Source organism: Suricata suricatta, chromosome 12 (assembly GCF_006229205.1).
Source record: "Suricata suricatta isolate VVHF042 chromosome 12, meerkat_22Aug2017_6uvM2_HiC, whole genome shotgun sequence".
Lineage (NCBI taxonomy): Eukaryota > Metazoa > Chordata > Mammalia > Carnivora > Herpestidae > Suricata > Suricata suricatta.
In genome coordinates, this window is record NC_043711.1 from 13,294,172 (window position 1) to 13,309,324 (window position 15,153).

A 15,153-nucleotide genomic window follows, 5' to 3' on the forward strand; every position below is an offset into this window, starting at 1 on the left:
GAAGCTGCGCGCGCGGGGCCGCGCCCACGTGCACTGGACCGAGTCGCGCAGCGCCGGCTCGAGCACCGCGTACACGCAGAGCTACAGCGAGCGTGTGGAGGTCGTGAGCCACCGGGCCACGCTGCTCGCGCCAGGTACTCGCCGGCTGCCCCAACACGGCGCACTTGCTGCGCGCTCGGGAACCTGGCGCGGCCACTGAGCCTCCCCCTCTCGCTTCTACCTGCAGACACCGGAGAGACCACGACGCTGCCTCCGGGGCGCCACGAGTTCCCATTCACCTTCCAGCTGCCTCCGTAAGTCCTGTGTCTGGGGCACAGGATTGCAGGGGAGTCCCTGAGCCTGCCGCTCGGTTCAGGTTTAGGGCTCCAGTGCCCGGTATCTGGGGGCCCTCCACACCCTAGCACCCCAGCACTGTTCCCCTGGGCGGGGGGGCCCCTCCGTGTCTATGTTTCGCATCCTCCTAAGTCTCTGGGGCCACCCCCCACCTGTACCTCACTTTTTGAAGTCCCTTCCCACCCCCCCCCAGGACCCTGGTGACGTCATTCGAGGGTAAACATGGCAGTGTCCGATACTGCATCAAGGCTACCCTCCACCGGCCCTGGGTGCCTGCCCGCCGGGCAAGGAAGATATTTACTGTCATTGAGCCCGTGGACATCAACACACCTGCCCTGCTGGTGAGTGGCTGTTCAAGGGGAGGTGGGACCGGAGCGTTGCAGGTGGGGGCTTGGCTGCTGGGGGACCCCCGACTGGCCCCTCATCCCTTCACTTCCTTCCCAAAGTGGGAATCACTGCCAGGCCCTGGCAGGAAGGGAGGCAGGCACGAGAATGCCTTTGGAGTCCAGCGGAGCCGGTGCAGATTCCACTGGCACATTTGCTGTGTGGCTCTGGGCAAGTGTCTCACTCTCCCTGAGCCTCAGAGGCCTCATCTGTGAAACGGGATAGCCAGGACTAAGATGGGCTTTATCTGCGGCTCCGAGTTACAGATAGCTCCTGGGGGTTATGAAGGACCCAGGAGCCCTGCCCCAAGTCCCCCCTCTGCTGGGGGTGGTCGGGAAGCTCCTCGGACGGCGTCTTTGGGTGGCACAAAGTGACCCGTTCCCATCCCTCTCCCCGACCCCACCAGGCCCCTCAGGCGGGAGCTCTGGAGAAAGTCGCTCGATCCTGGTACAGCAGTCGTGGCCTTGTCTCCCTCTCGGCCAAGATCGACCGAAAGGGCTACACACCAGGTACCAGGCAAGCGGAGCTGGTTGGGGAAGAAGGCCAACGTCAGAGCTGCAGACGGGGAAACTGAGCCCCCCCCCCTCCCGCTCCCTGCTGCAGGCGAGGTGATCCTGGTCTTCGCCGAGATCGACAACGGCTCCACCCGCCCGGTGCTGCCTCGGGCAGCGGTGGTGCAGACACAGACCTTCATGGCCCGAGGTGCCCGCAAGCAGAAGCGAGCAGTGGTGGCCAGTCTCTCGGGCGAGCCGGTGGGCCCCGGGCGGCGGGCGCTGTGGCAGGGCCGGGCGCTGCGGATCCCCCCCGTGGGTCCTTCCATCCTGCACTGCCGGGTGCTTCACGTGGACTATTCCCTCAAGGTACAGGGTCCCGTGGTTGGTCCTAGGAGGCGGGGCTGGCCACATCTGCTCTGTTCTCCAGACTGGGGTTCCCCGGAGGCTGCCTGGGCGCCCTCCCTCATGGTCCATCCCTCCAGGTCTGCGTGGACATCCCTGGTACATCCAAGTTGCTCCTGGAGCTGCCGCTGGTCATCGGCACCATCCCCCTGCACCCTTTCGGCAGCCGCTCGTCCAGCGTGGGCAGCCATGCCAGCCTCCTGCTGGACTGGGGGCTTGGGGCCCTGCCAGAGCGGCCTGAGGGTGAGCTCCGTGTCCCGCGCTGCTGGGGAGCTGGGGGGCTGGGCGGAGAGGCGGGTGCCAGGCGGACTCTCCCCTCCCCCTGGACTCTGTGGCCCCGTCTGTTAAAGCACACAGTGCCGATCACGTCAGTGGTCGAGGTTCCCCCCCGCCACCAACTCCCAACCTGAGGGCACACAGCCCAGCAGCCCCAGAACTGGCACAAGCCGGCTCCCGGCCATTGCTCCTGATTCTGCGGGGCCTCCCCTTTCCCACTGGCCTCACCCACCCTGTCTCTCACTTGCAGCTCCTCCCGAGTACTCAGAGGTGGTGGCAGATGGAGGGGTGGTGGCCATGGGGCAGAGCCCCTTTCCACCGCTGCAAGACATCGACAGCAATTTCGAAGGCCCCTTCCTCGCCTACATCCAGGAGTTCCGCTACCGCCCCCCACCCCTGTACTCCGAGGTGAGCTCACGGAGTCCCAGAAGCCTCTCCAGGCCCCGGGAGCCCAGGTTGGGGGGTGGCGGTGGGACTCAGATGAGTTTTAAATGTTAATGGCTTGCGTTCATTCAGGGCCCAAGCCTTCCCTGTACCCCATCTGTTCTGCACGTTGCTTCCGGGGTTAATGGAAGAGTTGGAGATGAGCAGGGCCAGAGGGGGGGCGTGTTTCAGAGTCTCTGGCGCCCCGCTGTGAGGCTTGACCAGATTCTCTCTCTCAGGAGGATCCAAATCCACCCTCCGAGGCCATGAGGCCACGCTGCATGACCTGCTGAGAGGCAAGCAGCTACCTCGAGGAGGACGGTGCACATAGGCCTCGGGCCTCCACGGACACGGGGAATGGCCGGATCGAGGGCGGACCCACCTGACCTGTGCTGAAGTTGGGGAATCCGAGCCTCTTGAACAAGGCAGGGCTTTCCCATGTGATCCAGGACGGAGGAAGAGCCAGTCTGGAGCCTGACTGATGCGGACCAGTCCTCCTACAGCATCAAAGGCCCCTCGTCGGATCCTGTCTACAAGGGCCTGTGGATGGCTCTTGGGTCCCCTGGGAGCCTCCGGTCTGGGAGAGACATAGCCAGACATCAGTGCTTACGGTCTCGGACCAGAGGGAGAGACCCAGGACCAGGAGAGTCCGGACAGGAGCGTAGAGGGCTTCCTAGAGCAAAGGGCCTTCTGGCTGAGGCGGTGGCCTGTGTCCCGGCTGGCAGACAAACAAGAAAGAGGCAGAAGAAGTCAGAGAAGGTCAGAGCTGAGTGATGTTCAGAGATCACCCCCTTCATCTTAGAACCGGGGCTCAGAAGACAAGCGCTTCCGCGGAGGCCACAGAGTGAGGACCGCCAGGTGAAAGGGCCCAGGAACGTGGCATTCCGAGAGGCGGGCCATTGGAGCCCTGTGGCGCCTACAGGTGGCAGCGTGGCAGCCTTGGTTGTTTGTTTTGTAAATATATTTATTTTGAGAGAGAATAGGAGCAGGGGAGGAGTAGAGAGAGAGGGAGAGAGGAGAGAGAATCCCAAGCAGGCTCCTCGCCGCCTGTCAGCGCAGGGCCCAACTGGGGGCTCGAGCTCACCGAACTGCAAGGTTGTGACCTGAGCAGAGGTCACTTAGCTGACTGGGTCAGAGGTCAGACCTTGGGGCCAGAAGTGGCTCAGCAGGACCAGTTTGCCTCTGGAGCCCTTCTGTATCCTGGAGGGACAACATGTGAGGGGGCAGCTGGACAAGTCCCCAGTTGGAGAGTCCCCGCCGTAGTTGGGGGCAGGGCCCCTGCCAGGGACTCAACGTTTCTGATAAGCCTTAAATTGTTCCCCTTTTTACAGTTTTTTTTTTTTTTAAATAAAAGCGTGGGGAAAGAGACTGGGCTTACTGGTTTATATCTCCCAGCTGCCAAGGGAGCTGAGTGGCCATGACCTCCACCTCGCGTCAGGATCTCAGGGACTGAATTTCTCACCGAGGAAGGTGGAGGGGCCGCTTGTCTGGAAGGAGAAACTGAGGCCCAGGGACACAAAGGGAGCCTGAGCTCAGGGTGGAGCTGGACCCCATGCCCCTTTGCTAGTGCAGCCACAGAGGCTGGGAGCTGGGATGGGGGAAGGCAGACAGGGGCCTCAGAGACACACTGGCTAGGCAGGGCCCCCCGGTATACGTGATTCTTGCTTCTCTTGAGTTCAAACTGCCCTTGTTTTTATTAAGATACAATTTCTATACCATGAGATGTGCCCTTGGAAAGTGTACATACAGTTCGGTGGCATTTCGGGCGTTCCCACGGGTGGTGTGACCCGCCACCTTCTAGTGCCGGCACCCCAAAGGAGACCCTGTCCCTGTTAGCAGTCCCCACCCCCGATCCCCTTTCCTCACGCCCTGCACCGAAGGATCTACTTCCTGCCTCTGGAGTTTCCTGTTCTGGACTTTTCACGCAGATGGGATCATGCCCTGTGTGGCCTGTTGTGTCTGCGGCTTTCACTCAGCATAAACGTTGGTGTTTTCACCCACGTGGCAGCACGCGTCAATGTTTCGCAACTTCACGTGGCCCAATAATAGTCTAGAGCTTGGAGGGACTGCATTTTGATTATCCCTTCACCCCTCGATAGACATTTGGGTCGTTTCCACCTCTGAGCAACCGTGAATAGGGCTCCTCTGGGCATGCGTGTACTAGGATTTGTTTTAACGCCCACTGAGCTTTAAGGCAGCCCTGGAGGCATGAGGTTACCGTCCTGGAGCTGCCGGCAGGGGGAATTGAGTCAAACGCGCGAGGTGACTCGTGCAGGGACCGGAGTTCCCACTCAGAACCCGCAGGCTCACATGGGTCGGCTCCCGGAGTTGCTCCCAGCAGACCCAGCATTCAGGCCCCGCCCCTGGCTCGAGGCCCCGCCCCCAGGGGGCTGGGCCCAATTAGAACCCGGTCAAAGAGTCCCAGGTGTGCTCACCGGTTCGCCCCAGACAGTGAGAATTGCTGGCAGTCTGGGATGACCTCAGGCAGGGCTGAGGAGCAGGGAGGAGGAGGGGGGCGCGCCCAGGGGCTGGACCCCGGCAGGTTCCGGTTCAGGCTTAGCTTTCTGAGTGACAGACGGGCAAGTCACTTGCTTCTGAGCCAGCTTCCTCATCTGAGACTCTGGGACACCTCCCTCCCACAGCCTCAATGGTCTCCCACCCCTCAAATGGTCTGAATTTGGGTCCTGGTCTCCACCTGCTTCCGGCCCTGGGATTTACCCAGCCCGCCCTGTCCAACTGCGTCAGCCCTTGGCACCTGACCTGGGGCCCGGCTTTGAACCCATCAGATTCGGGGTCCCTTCAGATTCGGGGTCCCTTTGGGCCCAGCGGATGCACCCACAGCACAATCACCCAGGCCTCCAAAATAGCCTCGAGAGGGGGTAAGTTCCCTGTCGCCCTGGTATGCAAGCACAAGATCCCAGTTTCCAGACCCATGTCCCCAAAGTTAGAAGAGCCAGGGGCCTGGGGCAAGGGCAGACGCCGGTGCAGTTCTACAAAAGGTAGACTGGCAGACTTCTGTGTCTGCAGCCGTCTGGAACCTGATCCCTTAAGAGGTGATTATCCGGTTCAGATAAATGGAAATCAGCATGGAGCTGGCTTGAGGCGTCCAGAATTCAGGGAACTCCCTGAACACAGAGTGAGGCCCACAGGGCACAGAGGAGGGTGGCCAAGATAAAATCCCACCCTTCCCTCGACCCCCCAGATGGCTCACCCACCCCTCCTTCCAGCTCCCCGTCGATCCCTGACTGCTATTCACTAATCCAAGCTCAAGCTCCTTCCCACCTCAGGACCTTCGTACATGTGGTCCCTTCTGTGGAAAGGCTTTTCTCTGTGACTGGCTACTCTTCACCTCCTAGCCGCATTTTCTCAAGAACACCCCAACCTCTTGGTTAAAGGTGCGCTCCCTGTTCCTACCACTCCCATCTCCCTGTCCTGCCTTCACAGCCCTCAGCACTCTCTGAAATTTTTATTTAGATACTCATTTATTTGTCTGAAGCTTTCAGAGCTGGGCACACAGCACACAGCAGGCATGAGGCGGGTTGTTGACTGGCTGGAGGGGATTCCTGTCCACCCCCGGCGTGGACCAAGATTCCGATGGGAGTGTCAGCGCCTCAGACTTGTTCCCAGGGGCCCCTAGAATCTCTCACTATTTCTCTCTCACTGTTTCTTTGTCTTTCGTTCACCATCTCTCTTGGTTGCCATCTCTCTGTCTCTCTCAGTCTCTGACTCTTTCGCCATCTCTGTCTCCTTTCCTGGCTGGGCCAGGCCCCAGGGCCCCCGGGGTGACAGGCAGGCAGGGCGCCCTCCGCTTGTTTGCCACGCCGGCTGGCAGGGGGCCCAGCTGGGCTGCTGCTCAGGAATTCTCCAGCTGCCTTGCTCCAGCCACCAGGCACAGCCGCTGCCGGCCTCTCCTCCCAGCACATTCTGTCCCGAGCAGGGAGCACTGGGGGTGGATGTGGTGGGGGTGGAGGGTTCCTGTCAGGCTCCAGTTACAGGACAGCCCGTCCTGGTGGACTTGCTCCCCGCCCCCCAGTGCTGCCCCCGATGCCTCCCCTCCCCTACTTGGGACTTAGATCTTCATGAACGGGGCCCCTCTGCCAGCTCATCCTTACTTCAGGGACTTTGCACCTGCGGCGCCTTCCACCTGGAGTTCCTTCTCCCCAGATATGCCCAGGACCTTCTCCTCAGCAGGCTTCGGGTCGCAAGTCACCTCCTCGGGGTGCCCTCCCTGTCTCTGGATCAGAGAGCCCCTCACTTCCCAGACTCTCTTCCTGATGCCTTTTGCTTCCTGATCTTTCCCCGGCCTCAGAGTTACATTTTTTCTCGCTGATGGGTGTGGTGGCTGATACCTGAACCCTCCCGCGCACACACTAGGCGCTCAATGAATAGTTTAGAATTCTTGCCGTTTCACCCCAAAGTTCAGCTCTGGCTTAGCCACCCAGGCTCCCGCGCACCGCGCCCATCCCTTCAACCCAGCTGACCTACCCCGGACCCTGCCTCCTCCGGACCTTCCGGCCCCTGCTGTCCTCTGTACACACACCCTGCCACTGTGCCCTGCGCCCTCAGCGCCCCAGCAGTACTCCGCCCTCCCAGCTGCTCCCAGGACTTCCCTCCCCTAGATGCACCTTTTCCAGTGAGGGGCTGGGTCTGTGTTTTAGACCCATGGGCTCCATGTGGGGCAGCTGGGACATGCACGCGCATGCGCGCGCACACACACACACACACGGAGACCCACGCGCACATGCGTGCGCGCACACACGAGGTACAACAGTGTTGACCACGCTGGGCACCCATGGCCCCTGTGGAGGGCTTGTGGGGTGTTCACACGCAGGGTCCCCCCATTTTGAAGGAAGGCAGGTAAGATGTCCTCCATCTCACAGGTGGGGTTCGAGCCCACGCCAGGGTGTGCACAGATTTGTCCACACACACGTCTCTGCCCTCTCTCCCCCCACCTTATTTTGGGTGTTCAAGGGAGGCCAGGAAAGTCCCCAGAAAGCATCGGGCTGGGCAAGAGGCCCAGAAGGAAGCAGTGAATCAGCTGGCAGCGTCAATGCCTCACTGGGACACCCTTAGGGGGATGGGGAGGAGGATTTACAGAAAACAACAATAAAGGTCTGGTGGTGATAAAAGGAACCATCTTTGCTACCATACAGGGGACAGAACAGAGAGTCCAATGGCCATTGTGGTGGAATCCATAAAACACTCCTTCCCTGGAGGGTCCTGGGATGGCTCCCAGGAGGAGAGGGCACTGGAGTTAGGGTTTTGATGGATGAAGAGGAGTTCACCAGGAAGCAAGTGAAGGGCATGCCAAGCAGAGGGAGCAACCCATGTCACCACAGAGGGCAAGAGAGGGCCAGGTGTGTCTTCATCCATTCCAGGGGCTCCATGGGGCTGGAGCATAGATAGGGAAGCTGCAGATGTGTTTGTTTATTTGTTCCTAGATGCCCCCACCAGCCCTCCTAAGGGTGAGACCACATCTTTGGCAGCAGCTCTGTTGGCAGCTGACGTTTCAGTAACATCTGTGGCGTAGGTGGCCCTTCTCTGGGGACACAGATGAGTGAGATGGGTGGGGAGTGAATGAGAGAGTTGGATTCAGGGGACAAGAGAGCCCAGGACTGGGTCAGGGTGGCCCCAGGAGCCTAGGAACAGGACGGCAGTCCAAGGCGGAAGGGCGCATTTCCCTTTTCCCCGTCTGAGAGTCCCCCGTCCTGGGCATGGGCGCTAAGGGGAGGCAGGTTGGGGCTCAGGGCCTGGACCCCAGCACACCTCTTCCTTCCTGCATGCCCCTGGGATGGTGGCGGCACCTCTCCACGCCTCAGTTTCACCATCTGGAGCCTGACTTCACCATAGCACAAGGTCAGTACCAGGCCCCGAAGCGATACCAGGTCTGCGGGACCGGACGGGGTGTGCTGAGCCAGTGGAGGAGGGGCTGGGCCCGTCCAGAACATTCCCTCAGCAGTTCCTGGCCTCTTTGAAAACAGGAAGCCGGCTCTCAAGGGAGCCCCCAGCAAGGCTTCCTGAGCCTCCTCGTGAGGTGACGCGTGCTGGGCGGGGGGAGGGGCTGTGCACGCACATGTGTGTGTGCAGGCGGCCTGGAGATAATCGGAGCCCACCAACGTGTGCACGTGTATTTGTGTGTCAGCCGTGTCTGTGGGTTGCCCGGTGGCCCGTGCACATGGTGCATGTGCTTGGATGTGGGTTTACACGGATGGCCGATACAGGGAGTGAATGTGGGCTGGCGGGTGCATCTTCGAGGCTGGGTCCAGGTGCTGGCAGAGGTGTCCGTCGGCAGTGGGGACTGGGGAGTGCTGGCTGGAGCTAGCTGGTGCCGGGGGGTACTGTGTGCTGGCAGATAGAGCCTGTGGGGGGACCCCCAGGCCTCTGAACCCCCGAGTTGGTCCCGACTCAGGTGCCAGTGGCCCCTAGATTGCATCCGCTCCAGAGCCACGGGGCCTCTCCTGGCTGCCAAGGCTCTGTGCGGCCCCTGTGACCGCTGTGCCCTCCCTTCCTTCCACCTGCTCTCCCCCCGCCCCCACCCCATCGGTCTTGGTCCCTCTTGCTGTTCTTGGGAGCTGCTAAATATGTTCTTACCTCAGGGCCTTTGCACCTGCTATGCCCACTAACCAAGCTACTCTACCCTCCACTCCTCTCCATCTCTCAGGCCTCAGTATAATGGCCTTGGGAAAGCCACTCCCCTCCTACTTATTGGCTGTTTTCTCTGCCCTTCCCTGAGTCCAGCCCCGGCTTTGATCACTCCCCTCTGCATCCTAGGATGTGTGGGCTCCCTCTCTAAGTCTCGGTTTATTCTCCTGTAAACTGGGGCCAATCTTGGTGGGGTCTCACTCGCCTAGAGTCACCCAGAAAGTGGAAAAGCTTGAATTCAAGCCTGGGCTGGCCAGATCTGCCAATTCATAGAGGCGTCGTCCTTGCTCACATCAAGTGGGGGAAACACCTGAGGGTCAGTGACAGTCTGGGGTCACTCAGCCAGAGGGGCCAGAGGGGACCAAGCTGGGGCCTCCTGGGGCCATGTTCCTGGGATGCCTTTCGCTTGCCGGCAAACTTCTACTCATCTTCAAAACCCCATCTCAGATACCCCTTATCTCTAAGCCAGTCCTGACACCATGGGCTGAGGGCATTGGGTGGCTGGCCATGTCTGTCCCCTCCAGACAGGCCAGGGCTGAGGCGCAGAGAGGAACACGGGGCCGTGTTTCCCACATGCTGACTTTCTGGAGATGACCCAAGTGCGTTTGCCATACCTGATCCCCAGGAGGGGACTCCTGCTGCCTTATCCCCTTAGGACCTGCCAAATTGTGGTTCAGAAGGTCAAGCAAGACATTTCCGCTTGATCCAGAAGCCCGTGTGTTCTGGAAACTCCCCTGCCCGGGCCTGTGGTCTTTCTGGCCTTGGCTCACAGCAGTTCAGTGCCAGTCTGCTTGATATGTCGAATGGACCAGAGATTTCCCAAGGCCCAGGCAGTGGGATGGGGGTTTCTTGCTCATGTCTCAGTGCTCCAGCCCCAGGGCAGCCTTGAAACAAGGCTCAGAGCCCATCCCTTACATACCCTCCCCCAAACCCACAGCCTGGCCCCACAGCCTCTGTCACAACAGATTTAGCCCTACCTCAGGGCCTTTGCACTTGCTGTTCCTTCTGCTCAGATAGCCCTACTCCCGCTCCCCACCTTCTCCTCCTTGATCTAAGTTCAAATGTCCCCTCCTCAGAGGCCCCTCGGCCTCCCTGACCACAGCTGCCATTCTCCCTTCCACTTCTGGCAATTCATAACTACGACATATTGTGGCTTCATGGCCATCCTCCACCTCCCCTCTGTAATGGGACCTCCAAAAGGAGGGGGGCGGCATAACCCCCCACCCCCAAATGGGAGAGTTTTCCAGCATCATCTCTCGCCACCCTTTCCTTCCAGAGTAGGCCTAGAAGGTTCCTCATCCTGGCTCTTGTCAGCCAAGGGAAGGAGAGGTGGGGTCCCGTGTCCAGGCAGAGAGCACATTCCTCTCCTCCTCCCACGTGGCCAGAGCGCCGCGCCGCATCACCCTCAGGAGAACGTCCAGCTCCTTGGCTCAGAGTTCAAGGTCCAGCCCACGTGTGGCAAAATCCTTCCTTTTTTCCCTTGCTTCATTCTCAAGTACGCTTTGGGTCTTGCCTTGGTTGTCTTGCCCAGTATTAACTGTTAACACAGTTAGGACACATCACCTGCTGTCAAAGACCAAACATTTGCTGCACTGAGCATGTCAGCACATCAGGCTGAGCGCGACTCTTCCAAAGGAGGGGCATTTGCACCGTCAGTGAGCGCTGTGGACCGTTGAAACTGTCTGCACGGTGTGTACACACTGCCGCTTGTTGACTCCTAACAGGGTCCTAAGAGCATATGGAGAATAGATCAGGAGTTGACAAACTTTTTCTATAGAAAGTCACATAATACGGGGTGCCTGGGGGGGGGCTCCGTCATCTGAGCTTTGACTCTTTTCTTTTTAAATTTTTTTTTAACATTTATTCATTTTTGAAAGAGCATGAGCAGAGGAGCAGCAGAGAGAGAGAGGGAGACAGAATCCGAAGCAGGCTCCAGGCTCTGAGCTGTCAGCACAGAGCCTGATACGGGGCTCGAACCCATGAACCACGAGATCATGACCTGAGCCGAAGTCAGGTGTTCAACCCACTGAGCCCTCCAGGCGCCCCTCAGAGCCGTGAGTTCAAGCCCCACATTGGGTTCCATGCTGGGCCTGAAACCTATGTAAAAAATTACAATTAAATAGATAAGTAGTCAGATCATAAATTTTTTAGGCTTTCTGGGCCAAGCAGCTACTCCCCAACTGGTCCCTTGAAAGCAGCCAGAAGCAATACACAAATGAGTGGGCCGTGAGCAGTGTCCCAATAAAACTTTATTTATATAGTTTTGAATTTCATATAGTGTTCATGGGTCACAAAATGTTCCTTTGGTATGTTTTTAATCCTTTGAAAAGTGTAAAAGCCACATCTAGGTTGTGGCCGGGCTAGGTCGTCCAGCCCCTGCAGGAGGCTCTCAGTGGGCAACAAAATATCAGGAGCGGTTGTTTACAAATACTGGAGCTCTGCTTAACGGCTTCCGGATCGCCCAGCTAGGAAATATTAGAGCAGGGTAGGCACTCCCGGTGCCTGACCACTGCCAAGTGACAGGTATTACACTTGATGTTGACGCAGCATTAGAACAGAGCAAGTGAGGACGCTCGCCGGGGATCGGGACCCAGTTGAAGTTGGACCCAGCCCCTGGCTCCAGCACCACACTGGCTGAGCGGGGCGCTGCTGCCCATTCTCAGAACACTGTTTATCAAGGATCAAGTAACAGGGGCCGGTGGCAGGGTATCGAGTCACAGGGCAGTCACACTGAGACTTGGGCACCGTGACAACTCTAGGCACCAGCTGTTTACAGTGACATGAGACTGGCTGTTTACAGGGGACCTGCTTCCGGATGCCAGAGTCCAGATGGCCGGTGGCTTGGGCCTCGCTGGCAGGTGTTGGACAAGGGCCCAGGTCCTGGCGACCCCCTCTCCGGCGGCTGCCTCCAGAAGCGGGAATGAGGAAAGAGCTCTCGGCCTGGGCAAGGTGAGGCTTTTGCTCACTGAGGACCACGCCTGCTCACACCTGCTCGGGTTCCGTGGTCTGGCTTGCATTCTGTCTCTGCTTATTCCTGGCTGTGCCACCTTGTGCGCATCACTTAACTTAGCTGAGCCTCCACTGCCCCATCTGTGAAATGGGCATGACGATGGATCAAAGTTGCCAGATACAATACAGTGAATGAATTTCAGACAATCAGCCAATACATTTTAGTATAAGTATATCCCAGATTCTGCATGAGACATACTCATGTTCTAAAAGACCCCCACACATGAAACAAACAAGAAAACAACGAGTTTATCAAACACGCCTCCCCTATGATGACGTCTCCCTGATAGGAGGTTGCAAGGGTCTTGAGCGGGTCACAGGCCAGGCACAGAGAAAGGGCCTGATGCACCATAGAACTAACGTTCACTGTCCCAGGGACTCAAGGGCAGGAGCCCAAGCAAGGTCTGGTGATTAGCTCATAAATGCATCATGTGTCTCTGGGGAACAGGGCCCTGGTGATAAGAATGGCACCATTATTTCTCTAGGCTGCCAGCAAGAGGCTCCAGGCCACAGGAAGGAGGGGACTTCTTCATTCATAGCATGTCCCCAGCACCTAGATGCTCTGAAGGGCTCAGCAGAGTTATTGAGTGAAAATAAGAAGACATTCAATAAATGGTTGTTGAATTCAAGGTCTGATTGCACTACTCTTTATTGGACACTTACTGTATGCCAGGCACTCCGACCAATGCTTGTTTCCCAGGGCCCCCCATCAGCAAGGGAGATGGATAGTAATACAGTCAGCTGCACAAATGCAAAATTATAACTTGGACAAGACCTGCCAAAGGGAGATACGCAGTGCTAGGACCCCCTGTGTCAGGTCCAGAGGGTCCTGAGTAGGGCTCAGATGGGCTTTCTGGGGGGTGCCACTTGGTGGGGACCTGGAGGAGGAGATTCGTAGGTACAAATGTGGCACAGAGATTCCTAGATCATGGGCACAGAATGTGCAAAGGTCCTGGGGTGAGAGCGAGCATAATTTCAGGGGCTGGCTTCGGGGCACCCCCAGCTCCCTTGGACAATCTGCAGGCTCCAGCAGAGAGTCAAGGCTCAGTTTAGGATGGCTGGGGTCGCTTGGCAAGTCAAGCAGGATGTGATGCCCTCAACCACCCACAGGGGTAAGGACAAAAGTCCGGGCACATCTCCAGCCAGGGGGTTGGGGAGGAGCAAATGAGATGAGCGGCTCCCAGCACCGCCTCTGCCCTGGAATCTCCTGAGCCACTTGCCTGCCCAACGCCTCTGCCCTGGAATCTCCTGAGCCCACTTGCCTGGCTCCTCTCTCACGTTGCCGTAGCCGCCCCCCAGGACACAGAGCAGGAGGAGCAAGACGAGCCCACCAGCCCCTGGGTGGAGTCAGGAGGCGAGGGAGGAGCCCTGGGGTGCTGGGGACTCTCAGGCCTGAGGCCCACAGCTGGGATGGCAACAACAGCAACCACAGTAACAGTAGCTGCTAAGGCCTAAACGTGCCCAGTTGAGTCCTGCTGGGAGAGACCTCATTTAGTAGCTACAAAAGCCCCAGCAGGCTGATCCCAGAAGTATCCCGTTTTACAGACAGGGAGACAGACTCAGGAGGATGAAGCCACTGGTGACCCCAGGATGTGGCAAATCTTAATTCGCGCTCCTGTGACACTAACTACCATGGAATGGGGGCTTACACGGCGAACATGTCCTTCTCACAGACCCTGGAGGCTGGGAAGTCCAAGATCAAGGTGGCGGCAGATCTGGTGTTTGGTGAGGGCCGATTCTCGGTCTGTGGACACATGCCTTCTCTCTTTGTCCTCACGTGGCAGGAAGCAGCAAGAGGAGGCAAGCTCTCTTGTGTCTCTTCTTATATTTAAAAAAAATTTTAATGTTTTATTTATTTTTGAGAGAGAGAGAGAGAGAGAGAGAGAGTGAGCATGAGCAGGGGAGGGGCAGAGAGAGAAGGAGACACAGGATCTGAAGCAGGCTCCAGGCTCTGAGCTGTCAGCACAGAGCCTGACGCGGGGCTCGAACCCACATACCGTGAGATCATGACCTGAGCCGAAGCTGGATGCTTTACCGACTGAGACCTCCAGGCGCCCCATTTGTGTCTCTTCTTGTAAGTGCACTAACCCCATTGTGGGGGCTCCACACTTGTGACCTAATCACCTCCCAAAGGCATCCCCCCCTTCTAACACCATCGCATGGGGGATCAGGGTTCCAACATATGAATTCTGGAAGGGACACAAGCGTTCAGTCTAGAGCAACACCCATCTTTTCTTGTTAGCCTCACTTCTGAGGGGCTGGAATCAGGGCCCCTGGCCCCTGTGGGCCCCTTTGTCTGTAGCCTCATTAGTACCAGCTATAAAATGGGACCAATTGCCCATATCCATAGGAAGACCTTGACCACAGGCTCCTGAGCCCACTCTGGGCTCAGCCCAGGGGCTCTATGGCAGAAGGTGTCTCCATCTCCCGGCTGAATCTGTAACTCACTGTGTCCAGTTGGTAAAGGCAAATGTGTACATCCAGTATTTGTTACTTACTGTATACCTGGGGGAGGGAATTGGCTGCAAAAGGGGCCTGATGGAGCTTTCTGGGTGATGGAGATATTAAATCCAGATTGATAGTTTCAGGATGTATGCATTTGCCAAAACTCATCCAACTATACTCTACTGGGTTTTATTATTTATTTATTTTTTATTAAAATTTTTTAATGCTCATTTATTTTTGAGAGACAGAGCATGATCGGGGGAGGAAGAGACAGAGAGGGACACACAGAATCTGAAGCAGGCTCCAGATTCTGAGCTGTCAGCACAAAGCCTGACGTGGGGCTCGAACCCATGAACCGTGAGATCATGACCTGAGCCAAAGTTGGACGCTTAACCGACTGAGCCACTCAGGTGCCCCTATTGGGTTTTACTTTTTAATGTTTATTTATTTATTTTGAAAGAGAAAGAGAGAGAGAGAGAGAGAGCTCAAGCAGAGGAGGGGCAGAGAGACAGGGAATCCCAAGCAGGCTTTTTGCTGTCAGCCCGGAGCCCAATGCGAGGCTCGATCCCACAAACCACGAGATCACGACTTGAGCTGAAATCAAGAGCCGGATGCTTAACCCACAGAGCCACCCAGGCTCAGTATGTGAGTTATGTACTGTATTCGATTGTGTGTGAGTTATGACCTAACAGAGCTGAACTTTAAAATAGTTATATGAGGGGTGCCTGGGTGGCTCAGTCAGTTG

At 57.6% G+C, this 15,153-nt stretch overlaps 2 protein-coding genes and 1 long non-coding RNA gene across 5 annotated transcripts in view; 2 read left to right on the forward strand and 1 right to left on the reverse strand.

The window, feature by feature from the left end:
* The window catches only part of ARRDC2 (arrestin domain containing 2), a 5,731-nt gene extending 1,698 nt beyond the window's left edge, over positions 1 to 4,033 (forward strand). The window contains exons 2-9 of the mRNA XM_029918940.1: positions 1 to 134; positions 227 to 293; positions 527 to 674; positions 1,124 to 1,226; positions 1,321 to 1,577; positions 1,694 to 1,856; positions 2,140 to 2,297; positions 2,552 to 4,033. The exon at positions 1 to 134 is cut by the window's left edge and continues 12 nt beyond it. Of these exons, the coding sequence (XP_029774800.1) occupies positions 1 to 134; positions 227 to 293; positions 527 to 674; positions 1,124 to 1,226; positions 1,321 to 1,577; positions 1,694 to 1,856; positions 2,140 to 2,297; positions 2,552 to 2,605 (1,084 nt within the window). The 3' untranslated portion in view covers positions 2,606 to 4,033. The remainder of the gene's footprint in view (positions 135 to 226; positions 294 to 526; positions 675 to 1,123; positions 1,227 to 1,320; positions 1,578 to 1,693; positions 1,857 to 2,139; positions 2,298 to 2,551) is intronic.
* Positions 4,034 to 5,065: 1,032 nt separating this feature from the next.
* Positions 5,066 to 12,592, forward strand: LOC115273190. 2 transcript variants are annotated; one of them, XR_003900730.1, is made up of 5 exons: positions 5,066 to 5,191; positions 7,754 to 7,838; positions 8,132 to 8,168; positions 11,755 to 11,903; positions 12,449 to 12,592. It is a non-coding gene; the product is annotated as an uncharacterized LOC115273190 (long non-coding RNA). The 2 variants fall into 2 exon arrangements; XR_003900729.1 differs by having other exon boundaries at positions 7,754 to 8,168.
* The window catches only part of IL12RB1 (interleukin 12 receptor subunit beta 1), a 37,987-nt gene continuing 31,691 nt past the window's right edge, over positions 8,858 to 15,153 (reverse strand). The window contains exon 16 of one of the 2 annotated variants that reach the window (XM_029916142.1): positions 8,858 to 10,682. In XM_029916142.1, the coding sequence (XP_029772002.1) occupies positions 10,524 to 10,682 (159 nt within the window). In that variant the 3' untranslated portion in view covers positions 8,858 to 10,523. The remainder of the gene's footprint in view (positions 10,683 to 15,153) is intronic. The other variant, XM_029916143.1, reaches the window with a different exon arrangement.